Source organism: Micrasema longulum, unplaced genomic scaffold (genome assembly GCF_059751315.1).
Source record: "Micrasema longulum isolate JH-2025_06_02 unplaced genomic scaffold, ASM5975131v1 h1tg000802l, whole genome shotgun sequence".
Taxonomy (NCBI): domain Eukaryota; kingdom Metazoa; phylum Arthropoda; class Insecta; order Trichoptera; family Brachycentridae; genus Micrasema; species Micrasema longulum.
Window position 1 is genome coordinate 73,086 of NW_028277994.1, and position 22,772 is coordinate 95,857.

General features: G+C 32.5%; 3 protein-coding genes across 14 annotated transcripts in view; 2 read left to right on the forward strand and 1 right to left on the reverse strand.

Moving 5' to 3' along the window:
• Nucleotides 1-2,187, forward strand: part of Plp (Pericentrin-like protein) — a 55,266-nt gene extending 53,079 nt beyond the window's left edge. For all 6 annotated transcript variants that reach the window (XM_088230638.1, XM_088230640.1, XM_088230639.1 and 3 more), the window contains one exon: nt 12-2,187. In XM_088230638.1, the coding sequence (XP_088086764.1) occupies nt 12-117 (106 nt within the window). In that variant the 3' untranslated portion in view covers nt 118-2,187. The remainder of the gene's footprint in view (nt 1-11) is intronic.
• LOC148278955 (uncharacterized) lies at nt 1,379-22,574 on the reverse strand. 5 transcript variants are annotated; one of them, XM_088230652.1, is made up of 12 exons: nt 19,926-22,574; nt 13,057-13,113; nt 11,868-12,079; nt 10,431-10,606; nt 9,155-9,358; nt 8,956-9,076; nt 7,783-7,953; nt 5,256-5,377; nt 4,469-4,612; nt 4,156-4,255; nt 3,681-3,857; nt 1,379-2,638 (listed from the first exon to the last, which is right to left on the reverse strand). In XM_088230652.1, exons 3-12 carry the CDS (start codon nt 12,030-12,032, stop codon nt 2,429-2,431), a joined length of 1,590 nt encoding a protein of 529 aa, XP_088086778.1. In that variant the 5' UTR covers nt 12,033-12,079; nt 13,057-13,113; nt 19,926-22,574; the 3' UTR covers nt 1,379-2,428. The 5 variants fall into 5 exon arrangements, with proteins under 5 accessions (XP_088086778.1, XP_088086774.1, XP_088086776.1 ...); XM_088230648.1 differs by lacking the exon at nt 19,926-22,574 and adding an exon at nt 13,684-13,794 and having other exon boundaries at nt 13,057-13,098; XM_088230650.1 differs by lacking the exon at nt 19,926-22,574 and adding an exon at nt 13,684-13,765.
• Reck (Reversion-inducing-cysteine-rich protein with kazal motifs) overlaps nt 19,150-22,772 on the forward strand; it is a 70,724-nt gene continuing 67,101 nt past the window's right edge. Inside the window, exon 1 of one of the 3 annotated variants that reach the window (XM_088230644.1) lies at nt 19,150-19,359. In XM_088230644.1, coding sequence (XP_088086770.1) covers nt 19,275-19,359 — 85 coding nt within the window. In that variant the 5' untranslated portion in view covers nt 19,150-19,274. Of the gene's footprint in view, nt 19,360-19,387; nt 19,488-22,772 lie in introns of those variants that run through there. The other 2 variants (XM_088230647.1, XM_088230646.1) reach the window with 2 other exon arrangements.

The window sequence follows — 22,772 nt, forward strand, 5'->3', positions numbered from 1 at the left end:
ACTTATTACAGCTTAAAAAGCGGCACATCACCTATTGTGTCCCAATATCTTGAGAGGATAGGCCAACTAGACGCCAAGTTACAACAAGCGCTCAAATCTCCCAGGGACCCTCCCTGATTCCTAAATTAAGTGTTTTTTTAGGCAGTAAGAGTTTGACAATTTTTTTTTAGCATTTGTAATTATGTATATTATTTATGTTATCCTAAATTATTTGCTCATTTTACCACATTTTTTTATAAGATCTAATGTTAAACATAATTTATGAACTCTAGCATTTTTTTTATAAGGTCTAATGTTAAGCATAATTTATAAACTCGAGCATTTTTATTTTTCACATTTCTTTATAAAAGATTAAGAGTAATTTTTTCTCTCATTTTATTTTGAATTTGTTGGTGTTTTCAATCTAGGAACATACAGATATTCAGTATTATGAATGAATATTGAGTAGGTATTGCTGTCTGCAGCTGAAGAGTTTCTCAAAATTATATTTTAACACCACTTTTGTGATTTATTCAGGCCTGTTTTAAAAAAATATTTCTGTAGAATATATGAAAGAACTGTTTTAAGACTACCTATTTTTGCATTTTTAACATTGTAATAACCTAATATAATAATAAGCGTACAATTATGATGTGGATTACAATAAGCATTTTGTATATATTTTGGTGTGATATTGACTCGGTTGTAATTATTTTATTTATGAAATATAGTTTCTACTATTATTTTAATGGCTTAGAAAATACATAACTTTTATCGATGTTTGACAAAAGTTGTAGAGTTTAATTCTGTATGCATTTTATGATATTGCGCCATACTATGAATACAAGTTTTTAGATTGTGAACATTATTTATTAGAATATCGCAAGGTATTTACTACAACTAGGTAACTTCCAAATCAGCATTTGTGAGTTACCTACTAAAAACACATTTGATTATCCCCCTACACAATACTACAAATAGACGAGGCATGCATTCAAATCGTAATAATATGATTTGGATGAATCGCGCCTCATCTATTTGTAGCATTCATGAAGGAAGATACGAATATGTGTTTTTAGTGGGTAACTCACAAATGCTGATTTTGAAGTTACCTAGTTGTAGCAATTACCCCACGATATAATTTTATCAGTATTAGTACTATGAAAAAAAAATTGATTTAAATGATTCTTGCAAAATCATTTCAAGCGCAATCAAAAGTAAGATTTATATTTAAATGATTTATAATGTATTGTTGGATGGTTAGAATACTTAATAAAAATTATACATATGTATAGTTTGGTTCAATATAATATATAGTTACCATCTGTGCCGCCATATTTTACTATTTATTAGATATGCCATATTTTCAGCAATTAATTTTCTACAAATAGAATGATATGAAGTATAGTTATTAATAGTACGTACATGCACATTTTATTTGTGCATCTTGCTATTAGATATAAATATTATTTTTAATTAGAAAGTTAATTTAATGCATTTATACTGTTTTGGCTTTAGGTGTGTGTATCCTGAAATTTGTTAAAAACATTGTTAACTTCTTTGAGTATCGTCGCTAATTTTGAACATATATGTTGTGGAATACTAAGGGTTAAGGCGTTGTACAAATTAGCTAAACCAAATGAATATGATTTTGAGGTTGATGCCATACATAAAGTTATTTACTCCACCAGTTTGTATTTTATCAATTCTGTTAGAGCACAAATCTGTTATTTAAACCTTACTTAGAAATTTATTAAAAAAAATATTTTTGTACAGACCGCAGAATTTACACCGTAAATTTACCAAAACAAATATGTGTAGCTGCTGTTTTAAATATTTCACATTCATTAAGAATTGTTTCCACAAATTAATAACACTTTACTATATAAATTTATACGGCGCACAAAAAAAATCTGTGGAATCTTAAACTTAGAATTATATTTGTATAACTATTTTGAAACACCAAACTTTTATTATACATATGTGGATAAATCAGAGTCCCTGTACCTACCAGTCTGATACAAACTGTACCCAAAGAATATATTATTATGTATGTGTAATAATGTACCTTGTAGCAACCTACCATGACAACGTTATGTACAAATTTTATAATATGTATTTGCCAGAGTACAATAATATCTATTTCGTATTATTTATAAGCACTGATGTTTTCATTTTACAATTGCAAATAAAACAATTTTTTACAAACATTTATTTAATTTGTTCCTTGAAATCTATTTTACATTCACACCAAACATCATTATGAAAATATATTTAAAAAAACACTTTTTTATTTATCAAAAAAGGAGGTATGATATAAAAACAAAAACATATACATGGATACAATATTTTTTTATTTTTTTTAAATTCTTCAATTTGTTGGTCAAAAATATAATGTACAATATTATAAATTATGGAATTTTCAGTACAAAGTTGTGACGAGGTTAAACTAATCCCCTTTGCTTTGCAGTCCATCTTTAGTTGGGCAAATTCTGGGTTCTCTTACTTCTGGATGCTTTTCTAACTTATACTGCTCTTTCTTAAGTTCACAAGCCTTTTTTTTATTTTGTATTTCTTTTTCTGATGAAAATGGTACAATATTTGTCTTGAGATGTTTTGGTATTCTTTTAGCCGGGTTCATATACCTGGATTTATAGTCCTAAATAATAAAGTTAAAAGTGAATTTTATTATTAAAAAAAAAAACACAAGGGAAAAACATTTCTATGATAGACAACATGAATACAGTTATAATCATAGTTCATTACATATAAATAATTACTTCGAACACATTGTAATAATCACTATGTTAAAATTATATTATTTATGTAAAAATTTAAGAATACTATTTTCATAAATGATTTAAAAATAATTTTTGATCTTTACAAAAAGATGAAAAAATTTTATATCACATATATTAAAAAAAGAGAATTATTGATAAAATGCTATTCATTCATGAACTTTTTTCAACCAGATACTTGTATTTATTTATCTATGTAATATATATAAAAGGCGATGTTTGTACGTGTGTCCTCGATGGACTGAATAAATACTGGACCGATTTACGTGCGGTTTTTATCGAAATGTAGATCTTTGCCATGAGCATATTTATAACTCTTAAAATCTTCAATTCATTAAGTCGCAAAAAGTTGGGAGCGTAAATGTTTTTTTCATCATTACCAAGGCTGCATTCGCCGAGAATGCATATACAAAAAATGGAAAGATGTTATTTTTTGTTTATTAAAAAAAAAAGATTTTGAATGTTTACAAATAACATTCGTTTATTATGGATCCCGATCAGATTCCTTCCTTAAATTCCCTATAATTTCTACCCATTTATTTCTTTTTATTGGATTTTCAGTAACAGTAGTTTTAATTTTTGAAAATCGCATTCCCACATACAGTGCACACCTGTTGGTTGGGAGATCAGAGTTTGACATTTCCAAAAAGAATTCTATATTTAAAAATTCTTTATTTTATGTTTTGGAATTCAAACGTAAAAAAGTACCTAGGTACCTACTTAAATTCAAAATTTGAAAATTTAAGTTCTGGAATTCTGGATTGATATTAAACTTTCGACTGTGTTCATTTAATCTATATATGAGTATGAACTCAGATCTAGCTATTTAGCAAAGCATTGGCGGGTTCAGCTCGTTTATTATATTTTTAAAAGAGGTCGAATTGAAAAGTTAAAGAAACTTACATCAATAACTTTCACTAGTGGATTAATTGGCCTGTTGGCTTCCTTGCATTCTTCAATAAGATTATTCGCAAATTTCATAAATTTGTTGTCGGCTGCTTCCATATCTGCTAATCTGTCAGTATGGTAAAATTTGTAGCGTTCTTTAGCTTCTCTCGCTTTCTCCGCATCCAATTGTTCCTAAAAATACGAATCATCGTACTAATCAGAATACACACGTATTTAACAAGGTACAGGCCTGGACAGGCATAGCTATATTGGACCACTTGCATCGGCTGATATTTTTTTCGTAGGAGATTTTACACATAATCTCTGAGGGATTTGAGACGTTCATATCAAAATACTATTTTAATTCTTGAAATAATAATTAATAATTATTATGTTGTTGAATACCACATCGCGAGATAATCATTATTGATTCATAATAAAATCATTTTTATCTAGGTTCTAATATACAATACGAAAAACATGTGTGTACCTTTTGTTTCAAGATAAACTCCTTATATTCGGCTACATCTTGTTTCTTTTTTTCTCTCATGATTTGTTCGAATCGTTTTGCATGCTGCGTGTTTTCAAATCTAAAATATGAACATAAAATGGAAACATACTTTTCACACATTCAATAATTGTGTTGTTAACCATTAAAGGAGAGGAAGAGAAGAGTGTTTAAGGAAGATATAGGAAATGTTTCTTCAGACACCGGATTTAATGCTAGTCAGTAATAATGATTACCTATCTCTAAATATCAGCTGCGAGTAATTTTTAAGTGAGTAAATAATGTTTTTAAAAACCTATTGGCAATCTCCCATGCTCCGAATGTAGCTAATTTTTCTCGGTTTTCTGCATCTTTAGCCTGCCACACTTCGAAACATTTCTTCCTATCCTGTTTTACAACCTCCTTCATTTCTTTCTTCTTATTTAGCAGCGCTTCTTCCCTAAATTTAATCGGTTAGTTTTTAATTTTTATTCAGAAAAATAATATTGACTGACCCAGTAGCCAAGTACATTTTACCTCACAAAAGGACATTTTGTTTTGGATTTTGGATATGTTGTATGTACCTAGGGCCTAATTAAAAATCAAAGTTTCCTTATTTGGCAAGCCTGTGCGCGCGTCAGTAGTGTCAGTACGCCACTTTCCTGTCACCTTTTGCTCAACAACTCTTTGTACTATATAATATGTGCTCTTTACTCGTTCGTTGTATAAAATATATTTCAAAGAATTGTTCGTAGAATACAAAATTATCTAAAATTTAGTTGTAGAACGTGTTTTTCTAAACCTTTTCCTTACGGAAATACAGAGCTTCAAAGGTCAATTTTCTCTCCAAAAGTTTGGGTAAACTTTTGGAAAAAGCTTACATTTTTGATCATTTGTTTTTATTTGTAGTTTCACGTGTTCATCGTTTCCGTGCACAGGTTTGCCAAATTCGAAAACTGGGATAAAAATCCGTAAGGGCAGGGCTTTGGAACCATATCCAAAATTAAAACAGCATGACCTTTTGCAAGCAAACCCTCTTTTTTACGACCTGGCCACTGGGATATATATACAAAATACAATGATTTACGAAATAGGTACCTCACCTTTGTTCAATGACTTCTCTCGCTCGCAAATAATTTTCTTCTTCCTTTTCCAAACGCTTTTTCTCTAAATTAGGGTATTTGCTTTTGAGAATATTTGTTATCTTTGCTTTTTGATCAACCAACTAAAACGATGCGTATAATGAACATTTGTATAAATTTTGTCTTAACAGATTTTTAATTAGATGCTCCAGAATCTTAGTTCGCACTTTTTTCCCTACCATCTCATCCATTAGAACAGTGGCCTGCAAAATGCGGCTCGCGAGTCACGTGTAGCTCTTTAGCCACTAGCTATAATAAAGAGCGACGGCATACGAAAAGAAATTTGGCTCCCAAAAGAAATTTTAATTGTTGTACTACTGATCTTTGGCTCTTTTGACTCGTGAGTTTGCCGACCACTGCGTTAGAACAATGACACCTCCTACATATAATATCGTAAACCACAAAACGCGATTTAACAGCAGAAGGATTTATAGACATTTTTGTCCAATATAAATCTAAATATTTACAGAGTTTTGAAAAAAAATGTTATGCGTGTTCATTTTTATAACCTATGAAAATCGTGAGTCAATATAAGATATATCTTATCTTATATGAATAAGCTTACAAAAAGCATAAAATGTTTTGTAGTTTTTGTAAAAAAAAAATTTTTATACTTTTTTTATTAATTTTTCACGACCATAAGGCTTTTACATACATGGAAGTTATATAAAACATGAGTATATAAACAACATAAAATTAAAAAAATACAATATTAAGCAATAAAAGATAGAACAGTGTTTAGAAGTTAAGTTGGTTTATAAAAAGAAGATGAGTATATAAACAACATAAATTTAAAAAAAATACATTGTAAAGAAATTAAAGATAGGAGCAGTGTTAAGAAGTTTAGTTGGTATAAAAAAAAAGATGAGTGTATAAACAACATAAATTTAAAAAAAATACCATATAAAGAAATAAAATATAGAATTGCCTTTAGAAGGTTAGTTGGTTTAAAAAAATAAATAAATAAATAATATTTTAAAAAATATTAAAAAAAAAAAAAGCTGAAGAAATGCAGTTAAAGGTTTAAACCAGCTAGGTACATAATGTTATAAAATACAATATAAACAGAATATTAAGTTCTATTTGATATGGAACACATACATTGATATTTGGAATTTACAAGACTCACGTTAAAGACAACGATGTTGTTAGCATATTGGTTCGCAAGTACATGCATCCGCATTACTGGTGAATTCGCGCTGTAATTGGTCACATACATGCACATGTTCAAATGCACATACAATATTATACTTTAATCAATATTATAAGGATCTTCACCGATAAGCCATATTAATTGGCTTGATGAGTCCTGTAAAAAAAATCTGTCTAATAAAAAATAGATAAAAACCTTAAGTGAAATTTAGTATGAACGACCTACAATATTTTACATCGAGGTTAATTTGGAAAAAAAAAATTGTACACATATATGTGTAACATATGATAATTGATACTCAGAAACTATGTATATAAGATGTAAGAAGCACTTATGATAATACACATTGTCATTCTGTATAGTATGAGAAATATGAATACTAAAATCAAACAAATATAATATCATTAACTGGTTTATTACATCGAGCATTTTGCCGATAGAGTTTCTATTGTACGTAGTGGAGATTTAGTTCATAAGGCTAAATCACTTTTTTCGTTCTCAAATTAGCTTAATTCTTTCATTTTTCACATAAGCGGGATTCATTTTGAAAAAAAAAATACCTAAAAAACGCCACTCAAAAAAAAAAACCGCACGTGGCGGACGCCCGTCTTGTCCGAAGAACACAATCTTAACTGATACTTACGCCGCTTCCGGTCATCTCTTTCGTCCCGCTAAAATTATCGCAAGAGTTCAAAAAGTAGTATACTTTCTAAAAAATATGAGGCACCGCAATATGCGTTGGAACAATAATATATAGACGAAATAATTTAAAAACTGAAAATTGACCATTTGTGGGTCACGATATTACACGTAGAAGGTGTCGATAAAAACATATTGTTAGATATTGTTATGTATCTATGTATGAAAAAAATATGGTTTCAATTTTAAATATTAAAAATATGTAGGTATGTTACTACTTTTGATCTTTCATAATATTGTTATGTCACAATTTGTATTTTGCAAAAAATATTAAATACCAACTGTATTTTACAATTTAAAAATGATGTTTCGAAACGGAATTGAAAATTAAAAGAATATAAAAATCGTAGGTAAAAAGGTAAAAATCTGTCAAAAATAGTATAAATTAATATTGAGGGCGCTCGCGTTCTTATGACTTTCCTCTCATGTAAAAAAGGAAACGTTGGCAGTGACCTTATCATAACTAATCACAAAAAAAACCTGGTGTTGCCGGTATAGATATAATTTGTAGTTCCAATTTTGAAACTTTTTTCCACTCTATTTTGACAGACTACATGTGTAATCTACAGTCTGACAAAATGTTTTATCAGAAGCGAGTTGGACAGTAGTTTGTTTATAATTAAATCATTCCCTTACCTCTTGTCTTCTTTTTTCCGTTAGCGTTTTCATTTTACAGTTGGTCTTTTCCCAAATATCAATAAGTTTTTCTTCCAGATCCTCGATAACTTTTTCTTCCTGTTTTTTCTTATTCCTTATCATTATTGATTCCTCTCCTTGATTTCTTAACGCACGTCGCTCTTTTAATTTCTACGTGAAAAAAAATTCAAATAATCAAACATGTTTTTTTTAAAATTACATACTATATTCCGTTATGGAGGGCACTGTATTCCTATATTGGTATTCTAATTCCAGTGTATCGGCGATCATTTCTAATACCTACACTTAAAGGTAAGACGATCAGTCTCGCTTGCTGGCGTCTGTACAAGAGCCATGAAATATTGCAGTGAAAAAGTATCTATGAATATATTATATCCCATATCGCCACGAATCGAATCCGGTACCCTAAGCACGCTAAGTAAATGCACTAATTAGTGCACCACGACGCGAAACAACTCGAATGATTTTTTTCAGGATTTTTACATGAGAGTAGCCAATACTCGTCCAGGGTTCGGGTAATATTTCACACACGGAAATGTATTCCGCGGAGTGGAGTCCGCCTCATTTTGTAGTAGTTGACGCATTCGCCTACTATCTTGAGGTCATGGGTTCGATTCCTGACAGGGTGGACTTGAAATATTGATATTAAAGGTTTTTTGTGATTTTTTTTTATTGTTATTGACTTAATGTAACAGATGATCAAACTACGCCACATTTGGTTTACTAATACAGTGTCCTATGCACCACGGGGTGCGGGAAGGGGGATGACGATGATGACTGTTCTCAATCATCACATCAGAAAGGTTCAAGTTGCTTTATGTGCAGTACGCAGCGACACTAATACCCGTGTAAATGTTAGATAGGGTAATTACTGATTGATATAACTACTACGTAATTTCAAAATCAGCATTTGTGAGTTACCCACTAAAATAACACATTTTTTCATCTTCCTTCATGAATGCTACAAATAAGCAAGTCGTGATTCATTAAGACCATATTATGATTTATGATGATTAGAATGCATGACTTGTCTCTTTGTAGCATTCATGGACGAGGATAAAAAATCGGTTTTTAGTGGGCAACTCACAAATGCTGATTTTGAAGTTACCTAGTTGTAGTAATTACCCCGCAATATATAAATTGTGAACTTACAAACTCAATTTCAAACTTGCGGATTTCTTCCATCTGATGATTGGAATTTTTAATGTCTTCCTTTTCTTCCATAAACTGTTGCTTTTTCTTCGATTCTTGTCGGTCATGCGCCTCTTGTTTTCTTAAATTCACCAAGCAAATATATAAGTATAAAAAAATAAAAATTCTTAGCCTTATTCTAAAGGTACAAGATACCTACTGCGCCGTGATGAATTTCAATATTTCCCTATTTTTCTCTCTTCTTCTTTGATATTTATCTCTTTGTTCTTGCAACCATTCCTCGCTCTTTTGCTTGACGTCTTCTGAATACAATCTTTCTCTTTCCTTCTCTTCGGCACGCAACTTTGCGTTAAACGCCCTTTGGCTCTCCTGTTCTCGCAAAACTTCAGAACACATAAAAGCGCTGTAAAAAAACAAAAAAATATTGAAAAATAACTTTTCAAAAAACAATGGAAATGCAGAAAAACTCACATTTTATAACGCTAATTTGTTATTCCACTCACAAAAAATAGTATTTGATATCAAATTAAAATAAAATATACCTTTTTATGATTTATGTTCCCAAATATTCAAATTTTGATGTCATTTTTTGTTATTTGTGAACGAACGCGTTAAAAAATAAGAAACAAGTTGTGGAAGAGCAGAGTTCGCACCTCGGACCTCCTGATCCGTAGTCCGCGACACTACCCATGGTATCGCAGCCTGTCTCATTCTCCCTTATCTATCCACAGAGCACTGTATGCCAGTTCAGGGATTTAAAAAAATGTTGGTAAAAAACAATTCATATGATAGACAAGCATGTTACGAGGAAACGCGGTCTGACTTTTCTTCATACAAACGCTAGAAAGTGGGAATTGTATTGGGTAAAGCGTTGTTTAAACCTCGGATTTCTGATCCGCGAGTCCGCGCAATACCACGAAACTACAACCCGGTTATATGCAATTGTGGGAGTCATAGTCCATTGATTGATGGATAAATAATTTCATCTAAAATATAGAGTAACGACTCCAAAAAGAAACTCAGCGTTTTCTATTGAATACAGTACATTGCATTCTGCAAGACTAACAGTATTGCAGATAAAACGTCCGTCTTTATAAGAGCAACGTCTTACAGTACATTCACGCTATGGAGATATGAAGAAAAAAGGAACGTGGCCAATAATGAGACTACAGGGCGTGGCAACGCCCAGTCAGCCCAAACAGTCAGTCCGTGTAAGTCAACGCAGTCGTGCAGCAAAACAGTTCCAGCATGTAGTCCAAGTGCAGTCAGTTCAACTTCTCATCGCCGTAACACTCACGCGACTTAATTCAACGAATTATTTATTCGTCATGTAATAAATACACGCATCAAACACCAACCTCTTGTCTTCTGTCAATCTACAACTGGGGTAGGAGCCCCAACCCTCAACAACTTAAATCGTACAGAGTCAAATCATGTTTTTATTAATACGTTTATTTTCTAGTTCTAGGACATACCTAGTTAGGGTTTTTGGTTCATCCTTTTGCTTGAAGAACGTATCTCTGGCTTCAGCAAGCATCTGTTCCCGTTCGACGCGTTTTTTTTCAAGCAATTGTCTGTAGAACTCCATTCTAGCATCATCTTCATCCTTTTTTTTCGCCTGTCTTTCTTCTTCCTGTCGCTGCAGTATCCTCTAAAAATACCAATCAAGTTGTTTATCTTTAGAAATCATTAAACAAAAACATACGTTATTTCGGGGTAATTATTAAGTAAGCTCACACAGAACTGTATTCTCGTCCGCCTGAATACAGTGGACGAGTGTTTTCGACTCGATGGCTGTTCAGATAAAAGTCCCAAACAAGGAAATCGAGTGGAGATGAGTCCACCTCGTTGTGTAGGGGCTGGCGCGTGAGCTTACCATTCTTGAGGTCCCGAGTTCAATTCCTGACTGCGAATATTGATTTGAAAGGTTTTTTAAACTGCAGTATTTCGTCGATCCTGGATTGGCACCTGAAGCGTACGACTGATGACCTTATCTTCATGTAGCCGATGATAGAATTACGCTGCATTTGTTTTAACACTGGGTGCCTAAAGGGGGATGATGTGATGTTAAGTAAGCGAGCTAATCTAATGAATCCAGTATCAATTGATATCATAAGAGATATATGACATTTTTGAGAGGAGAGTGGGGATATTTCCAGGCTTTACAGGTCTTATAACCTGTCTTTCTTTGTTTTAAGTGATCACTTTGGTAACTAAGTTACATTCTCCATTCTTCATATTTTTTAACATCCATATTTTTTTGATTCTTCCATCCGTTGTATTGGTTAATAAGATTTTAAAAAATATTACTGCTCTTATATCATTAAAAATTAAAGCAAATTGCATATTCTTTAAAAACGTAATCCCTTAATCAAATACATTGCTATTAATTATTTTTTTTACTATTCATCCGAACAAATTAACATTTTACAACAAAGATGAAAAACAATTTAGAGAAGGTAATATAGAAGTCTAGGCATCTACAGGGCTTATGACCTGTCATTGGTTGGTTTAAGTGGCCAATTTACACACTGTGTAACATTCACCATTCTGCTCATATTTGAACATTTATATTCCTTCAATCTGTTGATGTTTGTGAAGTTAAAGAGCTGAAACCTTTATTTATGCGGGTGAGATTCAACTAATTAAATTATTAGAATTGAAGGAATATAGATGTTCAAATATGGGCACTAGGTATTGTAATGTTACACAGCGTGTTAAGTGGCCACTTAAATCAGCCAATGACAGGTCATAAGCCTTGTAGGTGCCTAGACTTCCCTTCTCTAAAATGGTCTTCATCTCTGTTGTAATGTGTTAATGTTAACAGCTCCCCAGGGAGTTGAATCCGTTCCTTGTCTACAATATATTATATATAATAAGAGTATAATCGTGCAGCCAATCAAATTGGATACCTCATATGAATTTTCCCAGGTTTTCGTCATATTATACGAGGCTTCATTGAGACCCTTCACATACGCGGTTTGCATTTCGGCGTCATTCAGCGCCTTATCATCCCTCACCTGCACGCGCAGACGCTCCCACTCCGACCTATGCATGACATGTGGATTGCGATGCATACTTTTAATGTTTATAACCTGATGTCACCGTGAAGAAAGTTCATACCCTAGAAAATGGACAGCGAAATGAGCAGACGGTTGAAATTATGTCTTATATCAATACTTCAGAGAACATAAATACATTCGCATACATAATGAACTTATCTATCATGCATAAAAATCATTTACTAAGGATCAGTAAGTTTTAAATGAGCATTTTATATTTTTTTATTAATCAATATATTTTCCTAAATGGTACATGTTTTTTTATTCTAATACAAATCTACTTTTATACATTTAGTAAATGTTATAACCTCAGAGTAATAATGCGCCAAGCTATAGAGGCGCCCAAACGTAGGAAAACCATTCTATGACTATTGGGTATTAAGTTAGCTACAGTTCGCAGCAAAACAATGGGCCGTACTCAGGTCGACAATTGCCAAATGGATATTAATTTGCATTGTAAATATGTTCCTGTGTATTTATTATTGCAGGGTTATTCCAATTTATTTTTTTATAATTCGCCTATATTTATTTTATAAAACTGAAAATACATCTGTGTGTTTAATTTTTGATTTATTTATTCATTTTATTCACAATATACTTCTGTTACATTTATTGAGACATGAATCCCAACTTCATGGAACCAAAGTCCTGTGTTGAGTTTATTTGTTTGTCCGTCACATCTCCGAAACGGCGAGTCGTAGCGGCCTGAAATTTGGACACGCTATTTTAGATGCGATTTAAAGGTTAACATTGCTATTTTTGAGTAAAATTTGAATTGACCTCTACTCGATAAAAACTCAAACTTTACATGGATGCCTAGTGCGTCCCCTACATATTGCCCGTAATCAACTGTCATTATTAACAGTAAACATACTTTAATTCACAAATGTATCTCCTAAATTGAGAAAAAATAATATAAAAATAGTAATAAAGTAAATATGTTAAAATAAGGAAAGCTTTTAAGCAACATAATACACGTGTCGGGACGATAAATGCCAAAAATTAATGTAAATCATGGAAAATATTCGAAATCAATTACCTGTGAAAACTGACTCCTTTAACACATTTGACGCTCCTACTGCTGCAACCAAACATACTGCAATTTACCAAAGTCATTTTTTTAAATTTATTATATCGTAAATATCCAAGTTATTTACAAACAAAGCCAAGCACATCGGCAAAAGCATCCGATCGAACCGTTATGTTTATGTTGTCAAACAAAACAAAATGGCCACCAATTGGTTGCTAACCAACATCGCTTGCGTTCTATGAAACATAGTGATAGGGCTTCTTTATAGGTTCACGCATTATTCCTACTTACACATGAAATCTGATCCCATCATGTGTCTTTTTGATCCCAAGCAGTATTTCTACACTTTTAAACGACACAACACGGCATAGTTGAATTCGAATCGGGAGTTGCGTACTGAGCGACGTCTACAAAGAAACTAATGGGTCTAAACGCAAAACTACTCCTTTAAAAGCAGTTTAGTCGCCTTCTGTTTGATGCGCGTATGCGGTTTTTGGACTATTCTTAATTCTATGCTGTATTCCTTTTTTAATAAGAATAAAAAAACAACCGTGCAGCGAAAAACTTCATTTGAAAATATACCCGTTCGAATGAAATAATACTTTTTTTATTTATAATCATACATAGATTACTTACCCAAATATAAGAATAATACGAGCACTATTATAAAGCCAATACAATAATTTTAATTCACGCCCTGTAAATCGTTTGAGGGATAGTGCCCCGTTCAAAATATAAAAGTATTTGTTTGTCGCATAGCAACTGTTACCTAGGTTAATTGTACAAAATTATGTACTTACCTACTGCAGGGAAATACAGGTATTTTTACGTATCGATCTACATAATATACTCTCTTTATTTTAATCAATCTACCCAATTTTCAGTAAAATATTAATTTAACGAATTTATGAAATGATGATATTTTCTTTACTCACAGATTTTTTCTCTCAGATTTTTTTTTTTATTCTCTTTAAAAAACGTGGTTCAATAAATATTTATAAATACGCTCATGACTAATAGCAAGGTTGTAGAAAATAGAAATCTTTATAGTTACGAAACAGAGGGGAATCGAACCTCAGATGCCCGATTATTATGCAGTTGTTTTGCAATTGTTGAGTTAAGGTTCTTAGCCTGGGCCTTAGTGGGCGTGGGCGGGACCAGTCTGAGAACTCCTCTCCTCAGGATGTCACGTGGCGCCTATAATAATCCTGGCTTTGCTTACATTCTGAGCAACATAACACGTGTTATATCCCGCGGATGGAGCAAATACGAGACAATCGTGATTTTTTTAGAAGAAGAAAAAATATTTATATGTGACTCGATAAACTAATTATGAAACACTTTTCTCTGTGTTCTTATCAAAATAACTTTTACCCATTTAAAGTTTTTATCAAAATTTTGAATACTTTAGCCGATACTCCTGAAGTATAAAGTTCAATAAATATAAATAATTTATTAATGAAACCTGAAGAACGAAATGTATTATTTTAATTGGTTGGATAGAAACATACGGTTTCGCAATTTCAATGTATGTAATTAATAAATTTTATTAGAAATACCTTTTAAAAATATTGTTTTTGTCTATTTTTTATTTACTTTATTTTTTAATGTCGCGATTTTGAAAGGGCGGCGTTTTAAAATTGAATAATTTCTGTACTTTTTATAAGACAACGGCACCACCCACAAAATTCGGCATTGAAATTTGCGTCTTTCAGGTGTATTTTTGATGCGTAATTTATTTTTTAAAAGGGTACGTACATAAATATTATGGTAAAATCGAGAATGCCTACAAAATAGAAATACTTTCTTGTGAGATGATATACACGATTAATAAAATGTTTGAAGGGTTCATTATAAGTCTGGTGAACGTCTAATTAGAGTGATTTATACATTTGATATTCGCTCAATGCGCAATGTATTAAAACAGTGTGGCAGAAAACGAACGAGCTCCGAACAAATAATGATGAATGTATTTTGTTAAACTTATTTGATTTTTATTGTATATTTGATTTAAAATTTAAACAAAAATATCCACATAAATAGGTAAACATTAATGTTTTACTACATGTTTATTTTTTTTGTATTTTTACACTATGAAATCTTGTTTTCATATTCAATTCAATTCAATTCAATTAATTTATTTTTAATATAAAATATACATTACAAACATATATTCAAAAAAAGAAAAAAAATACACGAAAGAGACTCATGTCAACGTAGTAGGAGAATCCTGCTTCGGAAAACCCCTTCGGATACATGGAACAGATCAATATCCAGAGCGATGTTGTTCAGCATAGCGGTAGCCCTTCCAACAGGCATAATCATAGGCAGGTTGGTCCTGAATATCGGAATATGAAACAATCTATGCTGTCGCTGTCTTAGGTAATTATCAGGAACATACAAACCAATGCTCATCATAATCTCAGAATTATCGATCATACCGCGCAACAATCGATAAAAATGTGTGGTCAAATACACATTCCTTCTAGTCTCTAAACTGTTGTAGCCAAGTATACCCTGGAGAAACTCGGTCGGGTGGAGCCAAGGATAATACCCAGATATTACAGCAGAAGCATATTTTTAAAATTTCTGAAAGCAAAATAACTCCCCATTTTTTATCTAATCTGACGAAAACTACATTTTACATACATACATTTTATTACTTCGATAAAAGTTTAATTAAGTATGCTTGTGGGGGATCGTTCGTATATTATTTTAAAAAATCATAATTGAAAGTTAAAAACCAATTTTTTTCATTAAAATTGGGTTGGTATACGGTAAATAAAATTGAAAAAGGAAAACAATGGTGGTATTTTGAGAGTTTGCATAAATATATAGCGTAGGGTACTCGAAGAGTGCGCATTTTTTGGTGTCGTGTCTTGAGCGCGGTAATGGAGATCTGATTAAAAAAGACGGAGTTTGGGGTAGAGACAACTGGTGGTTCTTGTGATAATTTGAAAGCAATTATGGATGCAGATATATTTACCCAAGGAAGTCGCAACATAAATTATTTTAAGTCATTTGCAAAGGGTTGATTCTGAGAAACCTAATAGCCGCTAGACTTATTTTTCTGTTGTCTAATTCTAGCTGTTTACGAGCTTTTTTCATCATGGCCATGTTACAATTTATCACATCAGTTTTCGTTTAACTTTCAGATATCCTAAAATATTATACCGAAATAAGAAAACAAATTTTAAAATGAAAATAAAGAACGAAAACACTCCAGCCCAAAACCATTTTCTAATGGTTTGCAAATTCTAATCGTGCCCACTCTTGCAGTCAGAAATAATTCGAGAACTGCTATCTAGTTGTAGTTAGACTGTCGAATATGCTTCCAAATGCCATCACTTACATCCTACGACTTGGAGCCTTAATAAATCAATAAAAAGTGAATAAAGAGAGAATTTACGCATAATTCCACGATTTAAAAATTACAAAAAAAGAAACGAGACGGAATTTCAAAATCTTCCTTAAAATTATAATATTGGCAATATTTGCGTTACGAAAGCAACACGTGCTGTACGGACTGTCGAAATATTACTAAAACGTTCCGATAGCGCTAGGTTTGGACTTCTAATTTTTCTATAATAATCAATGCGTAGTCTTGTGAACCGCGTACTTTTGGAGCAAGCACCCTTTTTACTACCTTAATTTTTTTTCTATGAAAAACGCAACAGAAAGTCAACATGAAGTGGAATCGATTTAATTTTTTTAAATAACATTTTTTACACGATAGTTTTATTTTTTAAAAAAGGAATATTCTAGTTCTTATTATTTGTCACAATATTTTAATGCTAAAATCATTTCCTAAAAGTCGTAATTAACTTACGCTGGGAAATGAGAATCGAGTTATAGTAGATTAAGATTTGACATGGATCTTCAATCCGTGGGGTCAGAACGACGACCGAGTTCAAAAATTTAGATGTATTTAATTAATGCATGAAAGAGCTTTTAATATGATTAGTTTTCGAAAATAATTTAAAAGTTAGCCAAATAGTGAGTAAGACAAGGTATTCATTATTTTATTAATTTACAGTTTTCATTTAATTTACAATTATCAAGACATAAGCCCTAACTCCATAGGACAAAAGTTCGGTGTTGAGTTTGGAACGAACAATAAACTTACACAACATAGCACATCAAATATTATACAAACAAAAACATTATTAAAAAATAACACAAATAGCACATCAATGTATTATTATTAGAAATTTGTTTTCAGGCTGTTTCAGTTTAGTGAAAATGATAAAATACACATTCATGTCGAACAAATTACTAAAAATCAGTTTACCTGAAATATCAAAGTTTCTAATGGTTCTAAACTGGAATGCATCATAATGTCCGTATAAAATAAGAAAAAAAAATGGTTATTAGATACTTTTTCAGCAAATACGAAGTTGTTGAGAAAATAGAAGTCAAGGCACAGAAAAGGCCAGAATACGGTAATTATTACAATGCTGAAGATGTGCGTTATGTTTTCATATTTCGCACGATTCAATATTTTTGCGGACGCGGTTTAAAAATTATCTATTACTATTTTTACCATTTCCTTTCATTAAACCGCAAAAACTGATTTTTGATACTATTTATTTCAATAAGATTTTTATTAAAATACTTTTTTTGGTATGTACTTAGTACCTACCTGCCACTTACCCATTCATTTAATTAGTACTGAATATTCTAATGGTAATTTTTTTTTGCTCCGAAAACCAACAGTTCTATAAATTTCCAGTTCAATATCATATTTAGAGTTACGTATCTATTTTTCAGAAATAATTAAACGCTGCTTCAAAAGTAACATTTATGATTAGAACAAATAAGAATTGCATAATAAAATTGGACTGTGGCCCCGTGGTAGTGTCACGGACTCTGGATCGGGTCAAATGTTCAAACCCCACTCGTAAACAGAAAATTACTCTGAACCTAAATATTTGGGTAAATGATAAGAGCCCATGGACAAAAATACACTAAATGAATGCAAGTATTATCTATCAGCGGTGGTTTTGCGTAGGACATTTTAAAGCTTCAGTGCACTGTCATGGGGGATAACAATTACAGTACGAACATCCTTAATTCTAGTTAGATTCTGCCAAGAGTCATATCGCCCGCATCGGGTAAGGAGTATCAGCAGATTGGGAACAGTAGGAAGATCCCGACTCCGCCCATCGGCGGAGTGCGTTAGTCGTTAGTCGTTAGTCGCTAGTTTGTCCACTCGGTTGACGGCCGCGCGGTTTGTGCTTCGCTCGCTCCCATGTTCGTGTCGAGTCGAAAGTGACGTCACGCGAACACTGCACTAATCGCGTGCACTATGATCCGCGAATACGACACATTACAATATCTATTTGTTTACCAGCCACAAACGCGCGGAAGTTGACAGCGGTTGGAAAAAAAATCAAAATAAACTGAAATTAATTTTATAATATAATGTGTTGTGATGTTGACAATATTTTGAGTATGTCTTCATTCTTGTTGATAATGATTAAACTCTTGTTGATTAACCATCGAAATCTCGAGGGATTTTTACAAAATGATGGATATCCCCAACATAGCGGAAAAGTTTTTTTTTCGTATTAGTTTATTCATAAACTAAACAATGGTGGATCCCGTGTGAACGTTTTCTTCCTTCGCAAACAATTTATTTTAAATTAAAGTAAATATAGATTTAAATCATGGCAGCATGGTGCGGACTGTAGATTAAAGGTCTTAGTGTTTAAAGACCCTTTGATTAAGAGAGAGAATTGATAAAAATAATCAAATAACTAACCGAATATTTTGCTATACCGCATTACTTCATCTGTTTGACCTATTCTTTTGGCAATATATGTAGCATTTTTGAACAAATAATTTTGAAATATATTTTATTAAAAAAGCATACAAACAATAGGTAGATCATAAATACTTTTCCGTTTTTGTTGTGGTATGTATCTATGTTGATGAGTAGTTATGGTCCAATTGATTAAAGCCATTTATTTGATAAATGCAGTTCTATCCTGATGGACTGAAAGAATGAAGCGCAAGAATGTCGACACGACGGAAATGCTAACAGTGAATAATGACGCTGCTTTCCCGATGCGGAGTTACAGGAGTTTACGGCGTAGGATGCACCAGTGGAAGTGTGGAGTATTCTGCTGGAGCGCGCTGGTGCTCCTGGTCTGCATCTCAAGTGGCGGAGTGGGCGCGCAGGGTAAGGACGATCCACTTAATCTCCTACTTAATTACGGCGTAGGATGCACCAGTGGAAGTGTGGAGTATTCTGCTGGAGCGCGCTGGTGCTCCTGGTCTGCATCTCAAGTGGCGGAGTGGGCGCGCAGGGTAAGGACGATCCACTTAATCTCCTACTTAATTACGGCGTAGGATGCACCAGTGGAAGTGTGGAGCATACTGCTGGAGCGCACTGGCGCCCTTGGTCTGCATCTCAGGCGGTGGAGAGGGCGCGCAGGGTAAGGGGGAGAATCCACTTAATCATCTACTTAATTAATGTGCTCACCAAATTAAGTGACGCACCATTCCAATTGGGTCTCGAGAGTGACTAAATTAAAATGTGAAGTGATAGCTTAAATAAACTAGGGAAATTTAGAATCTACACACATATAGAAACTTTATTGTAGGTACGAGTACTTTAAAAATAAAATTGCTGATATAGGTAGCGTTTTGCCAAGTATTAACAGTACTTATCTAATAATTGAATTCATGGCCATTAAATTATTAGAAGATACTTTATTTTAAGGGGAAATTTTTTAGAATGTGTTTTTAATAAGCGATTAAATTGACTTATTCTAACGCGTTTCTTCTCTGTAGTGAAGGGGAATCTGAAGATTTTTTTATAAGAAAATAAACAATTTCATAATACCTACATGAAATAAAAGTAAACTACTCACCCCATCCAATAAATTCTGACTTTCGAAAAGGGTTAGATAATGTTTACTATAGGAACTAGAACCATCCAAACACGTAAGAAAGCACAGTTTTATCTGCTGTCTTCGGGCGAACGGCGCACGGCGCACGGCGCACGGCATACAAATATAACTATTTTTGTGAAACGCAAAACACACCGATGCAAAAAAAATAATCTGATACTCTGTCTATACAAATAACAAAATAGGTTCAGTTTTGAGGTGCCGAAAACGGTACAGCAAAACGTCGATTTTGTCTATTCTAAACAAAAGATCTGACATGCAGTTGTCTTTTTCGCACAGTATCAGGGAAGCATCTGCAAGACAGTGACAGGAAAACAATGTTTGAACACCTATTTATCAAAATTCTCTTTGGACTAAATACAATATTTGATACCAAACTTTCGGTTGTGTTTATTTAATCTATTTAGCAAGAACTCAAATCTAGCAATAGCAAAGCATTGCCGGGTTCAGCTAGTAATATAATAAAAACTAGGAACATCAACCCGATGCGTTTTTTAACATCTCGAAGTAGACAGCAGCGCGAAATTGAAGCGGTTCGTATCTTTATTAGTTTCCAAACAAAAATATCAGTAACCCGCGTTCGTACATTTAATTATGTAAGCGATTTGTTTTTATTATTACTAACATCATACCAACCATCATTAATTTGTCTACCCGCGTGAGTGGCTAAGTTCATAGCCTGGCCTATCGCCGACTTCTTTTTGTATGAATCTCTGATGTGTGATTAACAGAGTTTGTACATAAGATATTCAAAAATGTCCACAAAGTAACAATTTCAAACAACAATGTAACAATTTACAAAAATATCTTCTTGGATAATTAATATCAATAATACCCAATTTGAGTATGTAAAATCTAAAATAGCACCCGTAACTCGCGTATTGCATAGACTTCGTGGCTTGCTTCCTCATTCCGTTTTGTTTGCCGTCTACTACGCTATGATGCATTCCCACCTATCCTATCTATCGTGTATATGGGGTTTCGCCAGCAAAAATCAGATCTAGGAAATCCAAGTTCTTTAGAACAGAGCCCTGAGAAACATTCTTGAACTGAAATGGGATTCCCATGTCAAGAATATCTACCGACAGACAAAAATACTTCCTTTCAAGGTGATGCCACTGCATGACATAACCAATACTATTTTTAATATTATAAACTTTTCTGCTCACACAAATTTAAAATACATATTTGGCTATGATATTCTCAATTACAATACTCAGGGAATCTTCATGTATCTAAGTTTCGCTCAACGAAGTTCAGCAGAAGGTTTCTGGAAAATACTGGCCATTCCGAATTTAATAAACTGCCCGATGAGCTAAAACACGAAAAGTCGAATAGAAAATCCAAAAGTGTCGCAATTAAAAAATATTACTTAAATCTTTTTGATAGTGATAGTTAATAATGTAATTTATATAAATGGTGTAAAGTACTGTGTTTTATGTTTCTTAAATAATGTTTTCTTACTATTTTGGATGTATTAACTATTTATGATATTATTTATGTATTGTCACAAAAAGTTTTCTTTATATGTACAGTCCCAAATGAGTTTTTTTTATAACTCCTGGGAGTATAATATGTACTATATGTATTTTATGTTTTATAAATAATAAAAATCCGTGCTGTTGTAATCCTTGAGTAATAATCTAATAGAGTCCGCGTACGGAGAAAAATCATTCTTTGATTATTGACCACGAAGTTAGCTACAGGTCACAGAAATACAACGGCCCGTAGGTGGAGAGTTGTCCATACTCGTTTGTTGTTAAACTAAAAACCAAACTAAAACCGAACCAAATATTTGGAACGCTTTTGTTCTATGCAATAGAGAATAATTACTCTGAGGGTGTAATACATACTCCCCCGTGACCCTTATTCTATTCTCCCTCGTCCTTATACGAGCAGGTACTCAATAAGTGAACGTTAGAGTTTTTATTCCTATATTCGTGTAATTAACAGTAATGTCCCTTATTTTAATACCACGAAAGCTTAAATTTCTCCTGACAAGTAAAAAAGAATTGTATGTATAGGAAATCAATACCTTATTATTTCTGTAACCAAAAATATGTTTTATACTCACCTATATTTGGCGTACCAATGCAGTGCCTTAAGCACCACAGGCTGGGGATAGGCAAATTATTATATTGTGTATTTACTGATGTTTATATTACAATATTTAACAAAATCATTTAAAGGACTGAAAATGATTACATAAATAAATAATATATGGCAAAATAATCCTTTTTTAGTAATTCTTAATATTGGCAACGAGAAAAAATGTTTTTTACAAAAACGGCGTTGTATAAATTATCCACAATATTATAGGTATCTACTTATGTAATCTATGCTTATTAATTTTTGGATACCTAATAACATTAGTGAATAGTCATGTTTTATTATTATTTTGCACGTCACATAAAAAATGGTTGCCCTTAAACGGGTTGTACCTAGATAGGCAGACTACACACAATCCAGAAAAATATTTTTCCTCAAAAATGTAGTAGATTATAGAAATTGCTATTTATATAAACCATTATTATTAGTATTACCTTCTCCCTTGTGGGGAAACGGAATGATAGTTTGTTTATTTGTCCGATCTGTAATAAAAAAAGAAAAGAAAAACAATCCACAATTTGTTATTCAAATGCATCACACACATTTTTATTGCAAAAGTCCTTTCACCCTCTGCTTGTCGCAATCTCATTGCATGTCAGCAACTGTCATTATTAAATTATAGGTAAATTGATCGATCACAGCAACATACTGAATTGTGTAAAAAGAAGAGCCTGTTATAAAAAGAACACTGTTTTAGCC